General features: G+C 45.5%; 1 protein-coding gene across 5 annotated transcripts; it reads right to left on the bottom strand.

Annotated features, from left to right (window-relative positions):
* Nucleotides 1-771: 771 nt before the first annotated feature.
* A4GALT (alpha 1,4-galactosyltransferase (P1PK blood group)) lies at nucleotides 772-19,241 on the bottom strand. Of its 5 annotated transcripts, XR_011811038.1 has the most exons (4): nucleotides 18,686-19,241; nucleotides 16,883-18,413; nucleotides 11,805-11,940; nucleotides 8,496-10,472 (listed from the first exon to the last, which is right to left on the bottom strand). XR_011811038.1 is itself a non-coding variant. In XM_027450042.3 (3 exons), exon 3 carries the CDS (start codon nucleotides 5,293-5,295, stop codon nucleotides 4,174-4,176), a length of 1,122 nt encoding a protein of 373 aa, XP_027305843.1. In that variant the 5' UTR covers nucleotides 5,296-5,301; nucleotides 8,323-8,489; nucleotides 16,558-16,698; the 3' UTR covers nucleotides 772-4,173. The 5 variants fall into 5 exon arrangements, 2 of the variants coding, with proteins under 2 accessions (XP_027305843.1, XP_027305844.1); XM_027450042.3 differs by lacking the exons at nucleotides 8,496-10,472; nucleotides 11,805-11,940; nucleotides 16,883-18,413; nucleotides 18,686-19,241 and adding exons at nucleotides 772-5,301; nucleotides 8,323-8,489; nucleotides 16,558-16,698; XR_011811035.1 differs by lacking the exons at nucleotides 16,883-18,413; nucleotides 18,686-19,241 and adding an exon at nucleotides 16,558-16,708.
* Nucleotides 19,242-21,984: the final 2,743 nt, after the last annotated feature.

Here is a 21,984-nt window from a genome sequence, read left to right as displayed (position 1 = left end):
CCATCCCTGGAAGTCTTTAAAAGACGTTTAGATGTAGAGCTTAGGGATATGGTTTAGTGGGGACTGTTAGCTGTGAGGTTGGACTCGATGATCTGAGGTCTCTTCCAACCTAGAAATTCTGTGTGATTCTGTGATTATGCCCATTGCCTCTCATCCTATCAAATGGATGATGTTCATGGGTGATGTTCTGTGGATCATCAAAATGATCTGAGTTCTCCCAGCCTCCCCTCATATGTCAGTCTCTTACTTACCGGTACTGCGTCTGGCTGGGATAGAGCTAATTTTCTTCATAACATCTTCTGTGGTATTGTATTTAGATTTGTGACCAAAACAATGCTAATAACACACTGATGTTTTAGCTATTTCTGAGAAGCTCTTGCAGAGTATCATGGCGTTCTCTATTTCTCACTCTGCTGCTCCAGTAAAAGGACTGTGGATGTGCAAGGGGTTGGAAGGGGACAAAAACAAGCAGATTACTCAAACTAACCAGACATTCCAGCCTGTTTCAAGTAGGAATCAGTACCATGCCCTGTGCTTTCCTCTGTACCCTCCCCTCAAGCCCCATAGACAGCATCACAGCCATGATTCCCAGAGCCTTCCTTCCACATGGGATCATGCTTATCTTGACTCATATTCATTTCACACTCCTCATTTTATTGAGTCAGTTCAGGACACAAGTTTAAAATACTTCACAGCATAATAACTAACAGATTGCTCAGACCTGCCACCAACACCTCTCAGAACAAAACAGAACATCTTGACAAAGAGAAGAAATAGTAAAAAAAAATATTTATTTTTCTTTTACAAGACAAAGGGAAAGAGGCCAAAGTCTACCTCGCTTTGATTCTCTGATTATCAAACCTTGGAACACTGACTCAGCAGGGAAAACAAAGAAAAACAAGAAAAAACTACTACATGTATGCAAAAAGGCACTTTCTTAGAATAAGCTATGGTACACCAAGCCTGATATCCATTGCAGTAGGTCCCAAACACATCTGTATTCTGTTCATAGAATTACCACAGTAGACATCCTGTTATGCCTTTATGATCACAAACCACCATTTTACCATCTCTGGTAAGGGTTTCTAGTTCACTAAGTTTTCCATTGTTTAGCCCAAAGAGCCCAAAACAGAAACAACCAGTAGAAGGAGAAACTATGCAAAACTTTCCCCAGTGACCACAGACTAGGCCATGGCTGACAATTCCCTGTCTGCATCTAAATAAAACAGTGGGGCAGTGGGAGGAAGAATAAAAAAAAAAAAAAAATAGTGACAGAGAGAGTAGGAAGTGAAAATAGCATCCACTTATACCACTCAGTGCAGTCAGGAAAAACTACTGCTCCCCACAAGCAGAAGACATTCTTAAAGGTTCTTAAAAATGTTCATAGAATCACAGAATATCCCGCATTGGAAAGGACCCATAAGGATCATTGAGTCCAATTTCTTCAGTGCCAGAAGAGCTGCAGACATTCAAAACCCTGAATGTCTGCAGGATATACCTATAAAGCTGAGCAGAACAAAAGAGAGTACATGGTGGTTTCACACTGATGACTTGCTGAACCACTCTCCCTCCACCACTCTCTCTCACTCTCCCTCCTCAAAGGTACAGGTGGAAAAAATAGGATGTGAAAAAAAAAAAAAAAAAAAAAAAAAAAAACCTCACGGGTTGAGATAAGGACAGTTTAATTAAAGGGAAAAAAAAAAAAAAAGCAAATGCCACACAGAAACAAATAGAGAAAACCATTATTCTCTACATCCCATCAGTGAGTAATGTCTGGCCACGTCTTGGGCAGCAGGGCCTCAATATGTGCAGCCATTGGTTGGGAGGACAGGGTATCTTCATCACGAGCCCCCCCGCTCCGTCTCCTCCCTCTTCCCCACCTTTTATTGCTGAGTGTGACACCACACAGTATGGGATATCCCTTTGGTCAGTTTTGGTCAGCTGCCCTGGTGATGTCCCCTCCCCACCCCTTGCCCACCCACAGCCTGCTGTCTCTGGGGTTTGGAGAGAATCTTGGTGCTGTGGAGCACAGCTGAGCGATAGGCAAAGCACTGGTGTAATACCAATGCTGTTCTAGCTACATGTGTAGAGCATTGCACTGCTGTATGGGATGCTGTGGGGGAAGTTAACTCCATCCTAGCCAGCCCCAGCACATGGCATTACCTACATATGTACGTGCATGGGGTGCCAGCCAGTGGAGGGGTGTTTCCAGAACCTTCTTCACTCCAGAGCAGCTGCTTGTGCATGGAGCTGCCACTCTGCCCAACTTGAAGGCAGGTAGCTTTCATTGTAGAGCAGCACTAGCTTCCAGTCAGATAGCTCAGCAGACAAATAAACAAAAGGTGCACACCCTCCTAAGCTTCCACAGCCGTGTTCCCCAGGGAGCTGTTGTGAAAAAGTGATGGGCAATTTGGCTTTCTCATTTTTATCATCAGAGAAAAGACAAATAAACCTAAGACAAACAGAGAAATGTTGTCCTCGCATGCACAGTCTTTTACTTCTTTGCCTGAGCTAAGCTGAGCAAACCTCACCTTTCTTATATATGATGTGGGAAACAGAAGAGGCCTCAGACAAATGCAGACCTAGCAGTCATCTGAGTCACAATCCTGCAGCTAGCACCACTTGAAAAAGCTCTTGCTAGGAGGCTAGGTGACATGGGAGATCTGACTGACTTGTGATCATCAGAAGGGTAATTGGAACACCTTCTTAATAGTGCAGGAGACAGGGTGGCCAATACTCTGTTCACCTCTGTCAACCCCATTCTAGTGTTACACTCATGTGCCTTGGCAAACCTACTGAGACTGTGGTGGTGAACAGATGTAATGAGACTGGTAGACTCTACCTTACTCCTGCTTCTTGCAGCTCTTTCTCTAATATTTTCAGACAAAGAACTGTAAGAAAATCAAGAGCTGTAGGAGAATCAATATATCCTTTTGGGTTTTCTGCCACCATTTGTGCAAAAAAAAAAAAATCCTCTATGTTGGGAACCCTCAAAGGCACAACAGCACCTTAAAAGAAATACATTAACTTTTTCGATTGCAGTTAAGTGAAACACTCACAATAAAAGATTAAATCTTTTGACTGTACTTCTCAAGACCTCCCAGGAGAGACTTCTGCTCCTGCACAGTGAATTACAGGAGGGCTCCAAACTACTTGAAGAGGTCCACCATAAATGGTTCGGTTCCTTGACTTGCATTTAGACAGTATAGATTTCCTATCAAACTCTCTTTAGTCTTGGGAATATTTAGAAACATCACCTCTTTCCTGTAGGATCAGTCCAAGTGCTGAAAGATACTAGATGCAGTTATTGATATTTGCTCACACTTACAAAACCAGTGGATAAGATAGTTCAGTTCTTCCTGTGTCACATGAAATTTAAGCTGTATTTGGAAGAGCTCTCCTACTCATCACAGGGTGTTAATTTGCCATTAATATAAAATAAAACATTGCTGTGCAAGAGCTCTTTATAAATGATTAACTGGCCTCAGATCCTCTTGTTCTGATTCACACCAAAGTTTCAAGCAAGTCCTGGGATCTGACACTGAACAGAGGCTCCACTGTTCTGCTCTGTGCTCAAACCACAGATGAAAAAGTCCCTTCCACCAAAGTCTGGGGAAGGGGAGGAGGCGAGGCGAGGCGAGGCGAGGCGAGGCGAGGCGAGGCGAGGCGAGGCGTTGCTTTAGCCATTTCCCCTTTCTTTGTTTCCTTTGTTTTCTTCTACATTTTTTTTCAGGACACTTCCTCTAGCACACCCTTAACTCCTTCAGTTCTTGTTCTTTGTTCTCCCATCCTTTTGGTGCTTTGAGAGTCAGTGACAGAAGATGAGATACACATTTCTACAAAGGTCCCTTCCAAATTTGAAGTCATAGCAAGGGATCTTAGTCCTCCGAGTAAGGAAGGGGCTGCCACAAGTGGACCAGCACTCACTTCCCTTCTGACATTTCTCCACCAGACCAAGCAGAGCAGAAGAAGGGTCCTGCAGAGGACCAAAATGTTGTTAAAGCCAAGGCAAAAGGCTGCACAGATGGTCTGAAACCATGGGCTCCACCTACACCCCACAAATATCTTTTCTCGTGAACTCCCACCACCTTGTTTCAAAAGAGGGTTCATCTGTGATAGAACAGCTCAGGGGATAGGGGCTCCCAGGCAACTTCTCTTAGCTGATCCTTGGAGTCACTGCCGTTCAGAATCCATCTTCAAGATATCATACGTGGCAGGGCAGAAGTGAGAATGCAGTTGAGCCAGCAACGCCTGTGATGTGATCTTTAGCCTTGTCCCTTGGCTCTTCTTGTTCCATACATGCACTGCATAGGTGTTCTTTAGGAGTTCCTGAAGCTCTGAGGAGCTCACCACTTCAAAGTATTTCTTCCAGTCCTGCCACCGAATGGGATAAAAAGCCTCCCGGGGAAGAGCACTTACCCCTTTGCAGCTCTTACTGCTCCGAAGACTCCTGATGGAGCACCACTTCTTGAAGACACGCGTTAGGAGCTGTGGGCCTTGATGCCCCCAGATCCAGCTGTTGTAGTTCTCCACAAAGTCCTGCATGCAAAGCTCTATGAACTTGTGTCTGGGCTTAAAGGATAGAAAGGCCCCGTTCAGTACATACTTGGACTGGGTACCAAGCACATTGGTGAGGTTCTTTAAGTTCTTAAGCACAATGAAGTCTGTGTCCAGGTAGATGCCACCAAATTTCCACATGATGGCAATTCTGCAGGCATCAGACAGGATGGGGAAGAAATAAGGCTCCCAGCGCTGCTGAGCCTGCGAGTACCACTTTGCCAGAGGTGTCCCAGAGAAAAGCTCTGGCAAATCCAAGGGCCGGATTTCCACATTGGGGAAGCAGCTCAGCAATGAGAAGCCCCAGTGGTTGGGTAACGAGGCATTTCTTTTGGCCAAGCCTTTCATGAGCACCACAACCCTTGTCCCAGGGTGTGTCCGTGCAGCTGACTCCACAGAGCATGTGAACAGGTCATTTGGGTTGATTCGCTCAGAGGTCTCCACAAAAAACACATCCCCAGGTGGAGGAGGAGGCCCATCAGCAACGGGACGGGCGGGAGATGGCACAGAGTGAGCACAGTGGATTTCAGTAGGCAAGCTGTAGACTTGGTCCCTGACCTTAGCATCCTCCGTGATTCTCCAGTACAACAGGATGGAGACAAAGGACATGAACTTAAAGGTGAGGATGAAGAGGGCCCTCAGCTTGTGGCTCAGCACCAACCGGGTCAGTTTTAGCAGGCAGTTGGGCATCCTGAGCATTCTTGTTCCCATCAGAGCTTGTTCTACCACAAGACACATCGTGATCTGGTGGTGAGGAAAACAGAAAATACATTAACAGGCAGGTCAGCAGACCACAAGACATAGTACAGCACTATGGCAGAACTACACACTGAACACTGAATTTAAATTACATGTTGAATTTAAGCATGCCAGCATGCTTAAATTATACCTTTGGAACATTTCTTAAAAAGTGTCCTGGCTTCTCCATACCATAGCAATGCCCACAGGCCCCCACCAGAAACCATAGCCCTTTTTCAGGTTGTTAGAGGGTGCAATAAAACTCACCTGCACACCCACAAAGGAGCTCAGAGGGATGATGGCAGGAGGGGGAGCCCAAATAATATCATGCTGGGCCCACTGCTCCCAGGCCCTCCATGGGGGCCATCAGTGGCCCATCTGCATAAGCTCTGAGTAGTGCAGGAGCACAGAACCACAGAATGTCTGGGGCTGGAAGCGACCTCTTGAGGTCGTCAGGTCTAAACCCCAGCTTAAGCATGGCCACTTAGAGCAAGTTGCCCATGGCTGCGTCTGGGTTGGATGTTGAAGATCTCCAAGGAGAGGACTCCACAACCTCTCTGGGCAACCTGTGCCTTTTACAAGGCTCATTTACTGTCCTGGCCAGACACCAAGTTTAGTTCTCTGAAGTCCAAAGCATGGATTTAACCATAAAGAGATATGCTGCAGCAGATGCAAGAGCAGAGCTGAATTTATCTACCAGAAAATCCAACAGTTTTTAGCAGCCTGAAATAAGGTGCATTGGACTCCTGCAATGCACAGTCTAGTTAAAGAGAACTGTGAACAATGTACCCATGCTTTCCTCAAAGCCTCCATACTCCAAGCAGTGCTACGCTTTTAGTATAGAAAACCAGTAAGGTTTCACAAAGAATATTCTCTTTAAAAGAAGAAGAAAAAAGTGAAGTTGTCTGCAAGATGCAAAACATTTTTGTGCTTCTCTATTTTGACCTGTTTCTTCCTTTGTGGTAAGATTTTGCATGACTTAAAAGAAACACAATCAATACAATCCATCAGTAAAAGCAGAAGTTTTATGACACAAACTGAAAAAGTGCAGAATGTAATAGAGAACTCCATTATGCCTGCTGCAGACAGCTACAGGTCAGCTTAATGACAGTACAGGATTTACCATTTTGAATTAATCATACTTCAGTTGGAAAAAAAAGTCTCCACTGAGGTTCATCTCTCACTTTTTTGTCTAATTGAACAAAAAAAAAAATCTAGCAATTTTTCAACACGTACCAAGTCACTCAGAGCTGGTGGCACCAGGCCCTGGCAGGCTTGGGACCAGCCATGTCACAGTGTGCTGCCTTTCTTCTCCATGCCCTTGACTTTCCTTAAGACTTCAAGAGGACAACACACATTTTCTTTCCACATAGTTACAAGAAATGGCACAACCCTGCCAACTGCCCCCACCCTGTTCTTTCCCATTTCTCTTTGCAGCTCCAGTCTGGTTTGGAAGGAAGAAGAGCATTGTCAGCATGGGAGATTTATTTGTTCTGTGGCTTTTACCTTCACCACTCGTGAACACCTGCAGCTAGCTGGGGCTGGTCCTTCTCTAGAAAGCTGTAATTGGGAAAATGCCAACGTGCCAACCCAGCACTGCGAGGATATATCAGTTTCATGTACAGAGAGGGGAAATGCCTCCCAGGTTACATCCACCTGAGGTTTGCACTCTTAGACCGTGTCATTGCTAAACCAATTTGCATCCCAACATAATAAATATACTGTCACAGACAAAACAGTCTTGACTTGGGGAATTTCATTTATTACCCATTAACAGAAACTTCTAATTACTGATTCAGTTATCAATTTAAAAAAAAAAAAAAAAAGCCAAGCAATTAAACAAACACTTCAGGAAAACACCTTTCCTCCCCTTTCCCCAGGCTTCTCTTCAGTCCAGCACCTCTTCCACACTCCTCTTCCAGTATCAACTTCCCTCTTTTCCCTGCAGGTTACACCCACTCTGTCCCAGTTCCTTCAGGCAATACATAGCAGTTTCCTTCCTCTGCTCCCTACATCTTACTCTTTTGCTTCACTGTTCCTTGCTTCTTAGTGCTCCTCTGCTGTATCATGGGTCTTCCACAGCCTACAGTCTCTTGGGGTGTACCTGTCCTGGCACAGGCTCTCATTGGGCCACAGTCCCTCAGGGATGTCCCCGTCCTGCTATGGCTTACCCACGAGTCACAGTTCCTCAGGGATGTCCCTGTGCTGGCATGGACTGCCCACAGGCCACATTCCCTCGAGGGTACCTTCTCCAGCACTGAACATGTCCTTCCAAGACAGCATCTCAAGCCATGTATCCAACAGCATCCTCTTCCACAGCCTCCTCCACATCCTTCCTTTGCTCTAGAGACAGCTCTTCACCGTCTTGTGTTTCCTCTCCCATCCCCTCCACCTCCTCACACCTTTGCTCCTGTGTCCTTTTGCTTGTCCTTGTGCAGGCCTTTTTGGGCCTCCTGCCCCATGTCAGCTCCTGTTTTGTGACTCCTCACATGTCTTCCCATGTTTGTCCTCCTATGGTGCTGTTTTGTGACTCCTGTCTTGTCTCTTCTCCACGACTCCTGTCCCTAGAGAGGCTACAACCCTTTCTTAAAGGCATTTGAGCAGAGGTGCCATTAGCTGCTCTGACAGGTTGCAGTTTCGGTGTGCAATAAGCTGTTTTCATGCTCATGGCTTTCTTCTCCTACACAGACCACACCTACAGTCCCAGTGCCCCAAACCCTGACACTTATGCCCAATACAGTGTTCCTTGCAACAATTAAATAAAGACAGGTTCCTAGCATTTTATTTTCTTTTTTCCCTACAAGAGTAAAAATTTGCATTTTGGATTATGAACTGCTGAGCAATTCTGCGCAAATGTTTCCTCTACAATGGAAATCCTTTAAACAAAGAAAGTGAGAGGCCATAAGTGACACATTGTCTCTTATCTACTTTCAACACAAAGGACTTGCCAGCTACACCAATCTAAGGACAAATTTCTACCAAAGGAGTGTATTTGTTCAGGTATCCAGGGCAGAAAAATCAGCTTACCAAATGAAGCTTTTCTGATGGTTTAGCTTCCAGAGAGTTGAAGCATAGATCTTGGGAAAAGTGTGAGAGGGTAAAAAGAACATTATTGCTCTCCCAGCGCCTCTCCCCAGTGAGCGTTGGTGAAATAGCACTGTCCCAGTTTGTCTTCTTTGAAAGACACTCAGCAGCTGAAGAGGAGAGAAGGCAGTAAATCTCAGGCAGTAAATAGTAGCAGCAGATGACAACAGCTGTTCCAGCAACAACAGTGAAACACCACAGAAACCTTGGGTTCCTCCTCCAGGGCAGTGCAAACACCTCCAGGGCTAGAGCAAAAGCTCCGTTTCTTCCTATCATGTCTGCTGAAGTCTGGCACATCTGAACCTATGAGGTGGTTGATGGTGAAACAACACTCAAGTTCCATCAAGTAATTAATTTTGACTGATGGAACAAAGCAAGTGACCGCAAGCACAGAAGCGACTGCCACACCAATGCAAACATGCAGCTGTGTTTGCTTAGAATACACTCAAGCTTTGACTTTAGAAGCGCTTTATAACAAAAAGCAAAGAGAACATTGATAAACTCTGAGCAAGGGAGTTTCCTGATTTGTCAGAAAGAGAAGCTTTAAGGCTTTGCTGTGACAGTGCACAGATGGCTTTCCAGCAAGCAATTCCCACTGCAGCCAGAATCAAGAGCCAGGTCCTCCTTCACAGAAACCACGCTGCACTTTCCCATGGGGCTGGGGACAGAGCTGTTGAGTTCATTTACTGCACTGCACATGACAAGGAATAAACTCATTGATTATTGTGAAACACTTTCAGTATCAGACTTTCCGTGCAGGACAGTGTGCTGCAGCCTGGTGTCGATCACAGCACCCATCCTACAAAGTAGCCTTCCTGTGCTATGGGATACCTGCTTGTGCTTCAGACCTGATGGCTAGCTAAGCACAGCTGAAGCAGCATGTTGTTTGCTGAACAAGGTACAAGAGAATGCCACCCAGCCATGAGGCAGACAGACTCTCTGCTTATAGAGTCTTCCTCAGAAAGCCATGACAAGTTTTTTGGGGGCTGCACTTGTATCTTTTCCTCTAAAAGACACTGGAAACATGTCACAAGAAAATGCAAAAAACCTCAAAACCTCAATCAGAGGAAAGCCATCAAGGTAAACTCTTAAGCAACTTTTGGAACACCAAAATTAAGTATATTAATCTTGAAACTAGAGTTATGAGAATTTAGAATCAGCATCAAATGCATTTGGTGGTAAGGCATTTGGTAAGTATAACCAAAAGCACCTGCTGAAAGTTTACACAAATCAGCTTTCAGTTGCTGCATTTCAGACCAGCTACGGAAATGTATTTCCTTCCTTTCAAGCACAATAGAAAATCAAAGCTAGCAAAGCTTTTATCAGAAACAAGTTGGGAAAAAAAAACAGACTTACAGACTACACACGTTGTCAAAGCAAAGTGTGCCATACCTTGTAAAGACTATATACAACACTGCTCCGTCCCCTCAGTTTTGATCCCTTTACTCTTTCAAGTTTAGCACATTTACCAAGCCCAGTACATAGGAAGTGATATGTTGTGAACTGTTATAATGTGCTGTGGAGAGTTATGGTCAAGACCGGTCTTCAGAAATGCTTTCTCATTGAGGATTTAACTACCGGATCAGGAGCAGAGATTTCTAATATTGAAATCTGCCCTGCCTGGTGAAATGAATCCAGGGATGAAGGAGAAGCAGCCATTTCTGACTTGCACTTTTCCTTTCTGAGACCTGTCCTCTGCAGCAGTGAGCAGATCTTCCATGACGGGTCTGCCAAGTGGGGGAGTGTAGGAAGGTAGGACCATTGGGTGGATACGTGCTCCTCACCCCCAAATGCTCCAGCTGCTCAGGCACACCTGAGGCCAGGGTTACCCAAAAAGACCATGAAAGTTTATTTTTTCCTTAAACTTATTTTTCTTTATTAAAAAAATGGTATTAGTCTTTAGACTACTTATGGAGATATAAAGCTCTGCACATCTTTCCAAGGATATCAGATGATCTTGAGCACTTCTTAGTGATGCTTCATAAAGGCATCCCAAATATTCAGAGGAAGACCAGTTAAGGTAGGTGTCATGATGCTTCAAACTGGGAGCTGGGGCTGTCATACTTTGTCAGGATGAAGCCAGACAGAGCTTCCTGGAAAACAGAATAGTTCTTCAAAACTGATGCAAGCACTGCTGGAGACAACTTCTCCTTATTAAACTGAATATTACACGATATAAGGCAAATGCATGGGAAATAGAGATATAATCCTCCCTCTTCCCTGAGATACTCCTGAACATTTCTCTGAATGGACTTGGAGTTGGGCCACCTGGGATGTCCTTAATGCACAAGGTGTTCTACCCCAGGACATGACAGCAGCAGATACAGTGAAAGCAATATTTCTGGAAAATCCAGCATGTGGAGAATCAGAGTTTAGCCTTAATGCTGCACAGTGTGGCCCATACTTGGAGATGCAACATCCTGAGGTCTGCAAAATCTTCATGAATAATACCTCCAACTCAACTATTTGCCACTGGGAAGGAAAAGTTAGGGTCACCCTAATCCAAATGCAGTATGGAAAATTGAGAATGAACAAGCTGAAAGTTTAAAAGAGGAAAATAGACTGAAAGGTGAATTATATGTGAAAGATTTAATTTGGTTATACTTAATTCTACAAGTCTGTGTATCTGTGTGTTATAGTGACTGGGATGGAAATATCTGGGACAGCTCAGATGAATCTGATGGGGAAAATTACTGATTCCATAACAATTGGACTCCTCAGCAAACAAGAAGTCACTGCTGATGAATCATGGGGGAACAATCCACAGAGATGAAATACTACTTAAGTTTGAGGTTTCAATGTGGATTATTTGAGAAAAATTCAGGCAGCATATCAAACACGACCTGTGGAGTCAATAGTTAAATGGTCGTGCTGTCTCTGGCATGATAAAGCAGCAGGAGTATCTTTGTTTGCAGGATCAGCAGAAGATTTATATATAAATTTTCCTCACCCTCAGAGGGAATGTCCCCGAACCTTACAGACCTTTGTGATTCAGTGGGCAGAAGGGGTCCATTACCAAGACTGGGCAAAGGAATCTCTGATCACCTGGTGAGCTCCAGATGAACTGCAGGAAGCATTATTACTAGTGGCTATGATAACCTTATTGCATTGAACCAGTGTCCCATGTGATGAACCTAGTCCATGGGTCATTCCTGCTACGTCCCTTAATTTGAGGTGTGTTGAGAATGGAGCTGTGGGGCCAGGGCAATGAGCAGTATACAATGTTCAATGGCAAGAGGGTAACAAGCCACTCCTTGATATGTTGCCCTCACCCATTTGTGATGTACCACCTCCATCTGATTCATACCAGAATACCCAGACTCTATTTTTAGGTTCTGTTTTGGGTTCTGTCTAATGTTTGTTTTATAGCTGAATCAACTCGAAAGGTTAAAAAGACAGGGAAGGGTAAAGCTGCCTTTTTTCACCTTCATCAGGACATCCAACACATGAGAGACAGAGAGGCCAGCTCCTGGTAGAGCCCTGATGGGCAGCGTGAGCTACCATGCCAGGAGCAGGCACAACGCATGCTGATTCCTGTGAGATCACCCAGTGGCTCCTGTACTGGAAAACCAAAAGACAGAAAGTTTGAGAAAGATGTTTGATCACTGCGATCATCACATTTCTGAGCAACAGATTTCTAAACTACCTGATATCCAAAGGGATGAAGAGATTTTGTTTTCCCTTCAAGTTGTCTGAACTTTAACACAAGCAGCCAGATAACACCAGCAGCTAGAAAGACTCACCTGGAACAAAGTTCTACCCTGCTTCCCTTAATGATGGACTGTCAATTTGACATGAAATGAAACAACGTGAGAGACTTTCCTTCCCTCTTATAATTGTTGCTGGTGTTGACTACACCGCCCTCAAACACCAGATGTTGAATTCTGGTGGTTGGCAGAAAAAATCTATGAAATATTTTGGTACCAGCCTAATTTACTAAACTTACTTCCCAATACTCTGAATTACCAACAGCAACCTCTTAAAGTACACTCCTATTATAAATAGGAGTAAAGCACCCCCTTGGTGCTTCATAATGCCACGGTACACAAATTCAGGATGGGTGGGAACAAACAGCTGTAATCGCTCCTTTTATTACAACCACACCCAAGTACACCATGTTTTAAACATAACAGCACACAAGCTTCTCTTGATGCTGCCCTGAGAGCTACATGGGCCTGTGAAAATCAATCAGCAGTTACAAACAAATTTGCTTTTGATGTCTTGAAATTATAAAATCTTACATGGAATGCTAATAACACAAATCATCAAAGATGCTATAATTTCACTGGTTCTAGTTCTACACACTATGGTCAGTAGAAAAATGGTTGGCTGAGCACTAACAATACATATGGCCCAGACAACACATCTGGCTGTACAAATAGAAATCTCTTTTGGATAATCTGGTTGAGCCAAACATGCTTAATGAAATTTAATTACTCTCCTGATCCACAGTGCTTGTTCTGAAAACATCGCAATAATTCCAGGCAAGGCTGGTGGCCTACTGTTTTAACACCTGGATGGTTTTGGCTTTGTGGCATTGATACCTATAAGAGTCTACCACCATGGTGGTAGTTGCACTTTGCATTTTGATTTTAAAATCTAACCCTTAGTTTTCCAAACAACCATTACCTGGTACTTCATAAGTGCAGAACGCACAATCCCTTAGCAACAAGATCAACTGCATTTCATAAAGCTATATATTCATTGCTTCTAAACTTGGGTGTTGCCAAACTGGAACGAGCTATTGATAACATCTCCACTGTACCCAATACTACCCAAAATACTACTGTGTATGCTTTAACAGATCTGCAAAGATTAGTTTGCTTTACAATTGGCAATCTAAAATTGCTGGGCCTTAGATCATCTTTTAGCTTCACTTGGAGGAGTTTGTGTATTCATACAACCTGTTGCTTTTATGCTAACAAAGCATAAGAGCCAAATAAAGCCAAAAAGACTGAATATGATGTTAACATTATTCAGCAGCACATCCATACTTTTCACCAAATAGTGCAAAGACAATTCTTGCTTGAAGGCCCGTCCACGGTCTTGGCTGCTAGGCTTCAGAATATGGGGATGGCATGCCTGACTACTATTAGCTTCCATTTTAATTGTGGGATCTATGCTTTTCAGTATTGCATCTTGTATCAAACCACCATGTGTATCACTTCTATCTAAACTGGTACAATTTGTGTGTGCTTTATCTGCCAAACCATCCCAGAAGCTCCAGCAACATTGGTCCCAAATGGATGTCTCTTCCACCTCAGACATTAGGTGGCAAGAGAGACGCATCACGTATGGTGTAGTCTCACTCCTACTGAGCTTTAACTGATCATAGGCCAAAGGGTGGAGTCGTGGGAGCAGCTACAGAGGTAGCTTGACTGCAGTCAGACTGCTAAACACAGACAGAAGGAAAAGTCTGCCAGCCTGAGAACAGGCCTAGGAACCTAGCCTAGGAACCAAGGACATCCTTGCAGTGGGGCTGAACATTTCATACAGAGACATCCTGAAGACAATGTGTCATTGATGAGAGCAGAACAGGAAAAGGAGGAATGACATCTCCTGAGAAATTAGGGATTGATGTGAGAAATAAAACTTGTTTAAAGGAAAATAATGGAAAGCAAGAAACATCATCTATCAGCTGTCTCAGAAAGACCACAATCAACAGCATCCATCGGTTGCCTAAGTGGTGGTGCCCTACACCCTCTCATGTCTCAAGGATATAAAGGGGGATGATGGTTTGTTGCCCAAGACAGAGCTTCACATGCTCTTTTGTTTGTGTTGTTCCTCTTCCCTCCTTAAACAGGCTGAAGCTGTGCTGGAACATTGGGTTGACTGGTGACATGATGATGACTCCTGAACTCTGCAGCACACCACACCCCGTGATGCATACTGGCTCTGAAGCAAGGCTCTGTTCACTGTTTTGGATCATGACAGTTGCTAACAAAATAACTGCCACCAAGTGAAAGCACCACACAAAATAAAATTTATGGATTTGAACAACCAAAAAGGTAAAGGAATTAAAGCATTTGTTTGGGCAGGAGTGCCTGTGGGGAAAAAAGGCAAGCCTAGATGAGCACAGAGAAAGGTGTCATAGTCTCAAAGCCAAAAGACACACTACAAGACTTTCATGAGCTTGGGAAGAGCAACCCCTCAGGAGCTAAGTGATAGTACAGCTATGCTGATTTACTGGGGGTGCCAGAAAAGATGAGAAGGGTGAACCCAATCTCTCCTGCCAGCACATACCTGATCCAAACCACAATGGTACTTATGGCAAGACTTACTCAATGCTAAACACTATGAATGTGGTCTCACCTCTGTATGGAATAGCCATATCAGTATGGTTTTATATGGCAGTTACAGTAGGCAGGCAGCAACTTGTCTCTATAGCAATTATCAAATTAAAAAAAAATGTAAGATGGATGTAAGATTACTCATAAGTACTTCTTGACACACACAGTACTGGTCAATGGCACAACAAAACCAAACTGACAGCTAATTTTTGCTAAGCCCACTCCCTTCCTCCTCAGACTCTTCCTTAATGCTCCTCTGCCCCTGCTGTAAACAGCCCTGAAAGCTCAAGCACCAAAAAGCTAATTCCGCTGAAGGATTTCACCTTCTTACTCGTTTAGCTCCCACAGCCAGTTTTGCTCCACTGCAGGGTGAGACAGGCACAGGTGGTGGCACAAAGAGAGATGCAGGAAGAGGTGACCAGGAGGCTGCATCATTGTAGTGGTAGCACCTAACTCATCTCAGTAGCAACATCAAATTGCACAGTCCACAGCTTCACGGTCCCCAGCTGTGAGATCCCTTGGCCCTGCAAGAACCCTGAGCATGAAAGGCTTCATCAGTGCCACTGATCAATGCCTTGAGAAGCTTTGAGAAGCAGTGGGAATCCTGTGAGAAGGCAAACATGGCTCACAGCAGTGAGCTGCACACCTAAAACCAGGCAGATTACCGTTCACCCAGCATCAGACCTGCTGTTCCTCAAGGATGACTATCACTTTTGTGCTGCCAAAGCAGGGGCACAAGAATGAAAAAAGGGCCATCACTTCTTCCCACAGAGCTGCTGCCTTGAGACACAGCTGGAATTTCTACAAGAACCATAAAAAGGGGAATTTGAGCCCCATAAGATTAGCTCCTCAGGCTTCCACAGTAACAAAAATAGCAGCAGCAGTGCAAAGGCAGAGATCTCAGCAGAAGCTGGTGGGGGATGCATCAGGGCGCAGAAGCAACGAGCCTGTGGTGAGCAGCTTCTCATGCATTAGGAAACACGTGCTGATTTAAGTCATTTTTAGCCAAGGCTGTGGGACTCACCACCTTTCAGCAAGTGCTGTGGGTTTAGATTGCTACAGTTCCAGGAGTTACATGTATGCGGTTCCTTACAACTATTTCACTGGAGCTTTCTTCCCCTGCTACCACAGCGAGCATTTCCACAGCTCCACTGTGAGTGTCCATCCTTCTCCCTCAGACCTCAACCCTTACCCCGGCTCAAACTCTGACCCTTTTCAAGGCATGTCTGCGAGAAACATGACGGCCAGCCACGCTCCCTCCTGACACTGGCTCTTCCGCCTTTCCGCTCGCCTCCAAGCCAGCCCATCGCTGCTGGCAGCAGGATCGGTGCATCCCTGCGCTCCAGCTCACCCTTTTCTCCGCATCCTCCTGTTACACTACTGTCGTTCACCTGGACCCAGGGCTTCAGCGCTCACCTCTCCCTTCTCACGTTGCACAGAGCCTTTTCAGGCTGTGGTACAGGCGGGCACCCTACGTGCGGCTCCCAGCGCCCCCCCTAGCTCCCTTCAGAACCCGATGCCTGCGCAGGAGGCCACGCAGGGAACCAAGGGGTGCTCCCCTGCAGAAAACCCAGCCAGAAGGACGTGCCGCAGCGGGAAGGGAGCCATCCATTCCCGCCGGACCCTCCGCGGCTCCCCCCTACGGTCCGAGGCCAGCTCTTCCCTGCTCTGAGCCCCATGGAGGCGAATTTCCAAAAGCAGCTCGGCTGCAGCCCACGGGAAGCTGCTCACGGAAAAGTCTGCCGCGGAAAACCAAAACAAACCAAAACAAAAAAACAAACAAACAAACAAACAAACAAAAAAAAACACCTTTTCCCTCAATTCCCCTCCTCCGAAGGAGCCCCTCGGGCAGCCCTCCCAGGCCCTGTCCCCCCTTTACCCCGCTCACCTCTCTGCCGCTGGGCAGCGCGGCCGGGACGGGGCCGGCACCGGGGTGGGACCGGGGACAGTACTGGGGACGGGACCCCCGCCGCTGCCCCGCCCCGGGGCCGCCTCCGGGCGGAGCGGGGCGGACCCTTCGGGTCCCACCGGAAAGCGGCGGGCAGAGCCGCTGAATTTGCGTTTTCTTTTTTTGTTTTCTTTTTTTTTCAGCCCCACCTCCTGATTTAAATATATATATATATATATATTTTAATATCTTATTTTACTATTTTATTTTATCATCTTTTTCTTTTATTATTTTTTCTTTTATTATTTATTTTATTTCCTCTCACCCGTAATCCTATCGCCGTGTTCGCCTCGATTTTGGGATAAGGCAGCCGCAACGCATCGCCGTGCCTGTCGGGCGGGGGCTGCAACCCAGGCGGATGGGAGTTTCCCGTGCCACCCACTGCCATGGGAAATGATTGCAAAGCAACGCAAATCAACAAAAAATGATGAAACTGCAACAATCAGTTATTAAAAAAATTATTAAAAAATGGGTAGCCTGTGGATGAGATGCTTGCAAGTTGCAAGGGAGTTTCATAGCTTGACTGCAAGGTTATGGAACAGCTTGTGTGGGAAGATCACCAGAGATTTTAGGAAATGTGTTAGACAATAAGCATGAATAGTTTACATAGAGGTGATCCTACCTGGAGCAGAGTTTGGACACAAATCCTTTAGAGATGCCTCCTAGCCCTGTTTTTCATGACTCCCATGATACAGCACACTAGTTATGCATTACAAAAGCTTACCCATTAGAAACACTTCAACAAAATAAATTATGATGCTGTCCTTAAATAAAATAAAATAAAACAAAATTTACCCACAGTCAAGTAATTTGAAACTGCTGCTTTTTTTTTTCTTTTTTTTTTTTTCCCCCAGAGGTAACATTAAACCCTTTCTTTCATAACAGTAGTCCTGAAATTAAATTGATGTTAAAATGGATTTCAAGATATTTTTCACCATCCTCACTGCGCAGAATTTAAGCTTAAGGAGACAGAGTCACAATGGATATTCACTCTCCTGTGATTGCCTCCTTGTGCCAACACACAAGGGACAGAGCTGCCCATATGCTTGGAGGGGGGTCATGATCCAGCCCAGGCCTGGATGCAACTGAGAGCCTGGCCATGTCTCAGAGAGACAATAGAGTCTGCAGAAGGCAAATTACCACCCCCACATCCACTGCAAACAGTGTGAGACTATGCAAATAACCCTCCCAAAGCACATCGCAGGACAGGAGCAGATAGCTTCCTGTGAGCTCATTTCAGAACCACAACTCACCTGCATGAACACAACAGTTTTTGAGGGCTTTCAGCCTGGTTTTGACTTGACTTAAGTTTCCTGCCTCCTCTGCCAGCCAGTTTGGTGGCTTGGATTCGAAGGGAGGGGACAGGCACAGCAAAACGGTTGGCTTCACCCTCATGCCTCATTCAGAACCAGCACACTGGTCCAGTGCTAGCCCTGCTGGCAGAGAGGTCCAACCTCATGGAGGGCTTGCACCAAGTCTGTCCTTGTGGAAGTAGTCACAGCCCTGGCCTCTCAGCACGCACCAAAAATTATCAACTTGCCAAAGGCGGGGAGAAATGCATGGAGGGCAGGGAAGGCGGCCAATGGAGTCATTAAGCCCTTGCAGTGTTGGTCATGGACATCGCTGCTGCTATAGGTACCTCACCTCAAGGGATGGACTGTAGCTGAGGGACCAGCCACCAGCGCCTCTCCAGACAGCAGGCCCAAACCATGCCACCCATTTCCACCATCCTGCTTGGCCACAACGGGACAGGAACTGGAGCGCATCCCCGCTGCCAGGCTTTCATGATCAGATTTCTGTGGAAAGGAATGAAGAAATGAGTTGAATGTCTCAGCTAGCAGGTGCTCACCCCCTCGAAATGAAGTTGCAGAGAGAAGCAGAGTTGGCAGATAAGAAGAAAACCTTTTAGAAGCATTAAATCAGTGCCCTTAGGGTGGTATCACATTTATTGATCGGTGCTTGCCAGATAAATTTTGCCAGTTGAGTCAACTGCAATTAGAAGCAATGTGTCCAGCAAGCAGCTTAGAAATGAAAACATGATAAGAGGGGAACTGGAACAACATGTTACCTCCAGAAAGATGGCAGGATGTCTGCTGCATAATTTAAACCCAAAGGGAGCTCTGGTACTGCAAGCATAAGAGCCTCCAGTTGGACTAACAGCCAGAAGCCTTCTAGCTTCCACAAAAATGCCCCAAGCGCATATCTGCTTCAGCTTTTACCCTGGTACACTCACTCAGGACAGGAATAAATATGAGCAACACCAATGCATCTATGTTTGGCTGTGAGGAGCTGCAGGAAGAGCTGAAATAGATGGGATGTGTGGAAATCACAGATGTTTTCCGGCTGTGAGAGTTTGAGATTGCAAAAGGTTTCCCTGGCCTGAAACCAAAGAGTTGAATTAATAATCTGCATCTGGTTCCCTACATCATGCTTTCTTTTAATTTGGATATTCACTAAAATTTACTCTTTCCTACTAGCAGCCCACTTTGAAAAAAAAAGTCATAAAAACCAAAATTGACAGAAAATCCCAAACTGACTCCACCAATGTTGTAGCTGATAACAAGTGTCCAAAGCTGTGAAGCTGTATGGTGGTCACAGAGCTGCCAGGGTCAGTATTTGCCACCCACCGCTCGCTGGACACCTTGTCCCAGGGGCAGAACATGGGGCTTTTCTGAATTTGCGAAAAGGAGCAGAAGCATCCTCCATACCCAGTACTGCAAGCAATAAAGCACTCCTGTTGAACTGTACTGCTTAAACTTCTTTGGGATGTAGATAGGGTTAACACATAATACAATGAGGACAAATGATGCTTTTGTTCCTGCTGCCCCCCCTCCCCTCCCCCCTCCCCAAGGCAGAAAGGCCAGTGATGAATGATGAAGCCTTTTGTTGGATATATAATTTAAGGATTTTTGTTGAGTTTAATATTACACTTAGAATGCAAATTACTCTTTATTCAGGCTATTGAGAAGTAAAATACATTTAGGACTATGTAACTAGGTGGATGCGGAAGACCCATTTTCAAAAATCAGCTTGGCTCTTCACTGATCTACTGCTGCTGTCAGGTTGAAGCAGATGCACCATTTTGGTATGAAAAGAGCTTTTGCCAAGCTGAATTCCTAGGATCCATACGGGCTTTCTGGTGTTTGCCACTTCCAGATGAGCCGCCCATTTTTCCTGCTCACAGCATCCCTGCTCAGCCCCTCCTGCAGCAGCTGGGATGATGCCCAGGCCTCTTGAGCACAAGTTCAGGACCTTGGTCTTAAAGACCAGCAGGTGCTTAAGCATTGCCCTAGCCACGTGCTGGCAGTGCCATGCAAGCCAGAATCCCCACATCACCAAAAACAACCAGGATGGACCTGCCCCTGGTGAAACAGACCCAGACATGGGATGAGGCATGACAGCATTGCAGAAAGACCTGCCGAAATGCCAGGGAAAACATCATTATGGAAGACATTTTCTCCCCCTGAGGCAAACAATGCTAACAGAGAGCACTTATCAAGTTTAAGGTAAGTATTTAATTAGCAAAACAGAGCCCTTTTGTTCCTACACAAAACTGCTTGCCTTAGTCGAGGTTTTCCTGGTCTCCAGCAGATGACCTGCTTGGGATTTGGCAGCATTTTCTGCGTCTCATCCTCTCCTTGAAGTTTGGTGGTCTTCCAATAACCACAGCGTCTTCTCCATGCATTGTGTTGGGCTTCAGTCTGGATTGTGTGTTTGTTGGTTTTTTTTTGTTCGTTTAATTGGTTCGTTGGTTGGTTTGATTTTGTTTGTTTTTGAAAAGCACTGTGCAGGTCTGGCTTTGACCCTTGGCACTGCACTGGGACGAGAGAGAGTGGTTGCACACTGGAACAGGCTCCCCAGGGAAGTGGTCACTGCACCGAGCCTGACTGAATTTAAGAAGAGATTGGACTGTGCACTTAGTCACATGGTCTGAACTTTTGGGTAGACCTGTGCGGTGTCAAGAGTTGGACTTGATGATCCTTAAGGGTCCCTTCCAACTCAGGATATTCTATGATTCTATGATTCTATGACTTGCTGGGCACAGGAGGACAAGGAAGGAAGCTCTTGCCTGCCTGTCCCTCCAACACACTGCAGCCCAGGGCTCACCCACCATGCACCCTCTTGCTTTGCACTGCAGCGGGCAGGTGGCTCCGCTCAGCAGCTTTGTAGCAGTGCACTGCAGAGGGGCCGTCATGCCCATCTGGCCAGAACACTCCTGTCAAGGGCTTCGGGGAAACACAAGGCATTTCTGCCTGTGATGATACCTTTTAAATGCCTTCCTTCCCTAGTCCTGAATCTTGCAGCAAGTGTAAGAAGCTGAGATAGGGAACAAGATAAAGGATGTTGATTCCTAGGTCTTAGCTAGCACAATTGTATGTTAATGACCCCGAAGACAAGGGAGTAAAAGACTGTATGCATAGGTAACAGAACCAGCAAGAACTGTCTTGACTGCTGAAGCCTGTCAAAGACAGGAAAAGTCAGAATATTAGCAGGGAGGAAGATTTCTGACCTTCAACAAAAGACGACCAGACTACACCGGATGACCACTCAATGACACCAGTATGCATACAAACAGAGACAGAACCTACGTTACTGATTCTTCAGAGACCTGATGCAAGAGACTTACAGGAAATGAAATGAATATGTATATATATCCTACAAATATAAGCACACTGCCAGTAACTGTTGGGATGCAAGTTAGGTGGAGCTATCCCCCTTGCGCCCAGCAAGTTGCACAGCACTGAATAAATATACCTGCGTTATAACTATTCTGAGGTTATAAAGTCTGATTTCCGCAAATCAAAGCAGATAAAAAAAATACCATACTCAGGAACACCAGCAAAGTTTTCAGTTTCTCATACCTCCCCTCACCCCCAAGTCCCACTCCCCACATCTTTAAGAAGAAGTTTTCTGAAAAGTAAGGACTTCATATCCTTACTTTTTTTTTTTTTTTTTTTTTTTTTCCCCCCTCTGTTTATGCAGCATGGCTGTGGTTCTGTGGTATGTGGGCTTCAAGGGGTGTTGGGTTTCAGCCAGCGGATTGCAACATGCACGGGAAGCAGGAGGGGGATCCACCTCTTTCTGCCATGTCCTGGGAACAGGGATCAGCACAAAGTGACTTCGAAGTCACTTGTAAAACCCCATATGGGCCTGCAGACTGTGTTTTCTTTCCTTTCCCTATAATGCCAGGGGAGCATCTTACCAGCAAGCCTAAGGCCGCCTGGAAAATGTCATCCAGCGTATTATTTCCTCTGCCAGAGGGATATTTATAGAGACCATAAATCATGTTATGATCAAGACACGTCAGAGAGGACCCACGGGAGCAGAGCATCTCTCTGGCTCTGCAGAATCTGCGCCATGTGGGGA

This window comes from Anas platyrhynchos, chromosome 1, assembly GCF_047663525.1.
Source record: "Anas platyrhynchos isolate ZD024472 breed Pekin duck chromosome 1, IASCAAS_PekinDuck_T2T, whole genome shotgun sequence".
Lineage (NCBI taxonomy): Eukaryota > Metazoa > Chordata > Aves > Anseriformes > Anatidae > Anas > Anas platyrhynchos.
The sequence above is the reverse complement of the archived record's forward strand: the minus strand, read 5'-3'. Positions and strand labels throughout refer to the sequence as shown.

What these genes read in the sequence shown, in the direction of transcription:
- A4GALT (XM_027450042.3), bottom strand. Translation starts at nt 5,295, where the DNA reads ATGTGTCTTGTGGTAGAACAAGCTCTGATGGGAACAAGAATGCTCAGG.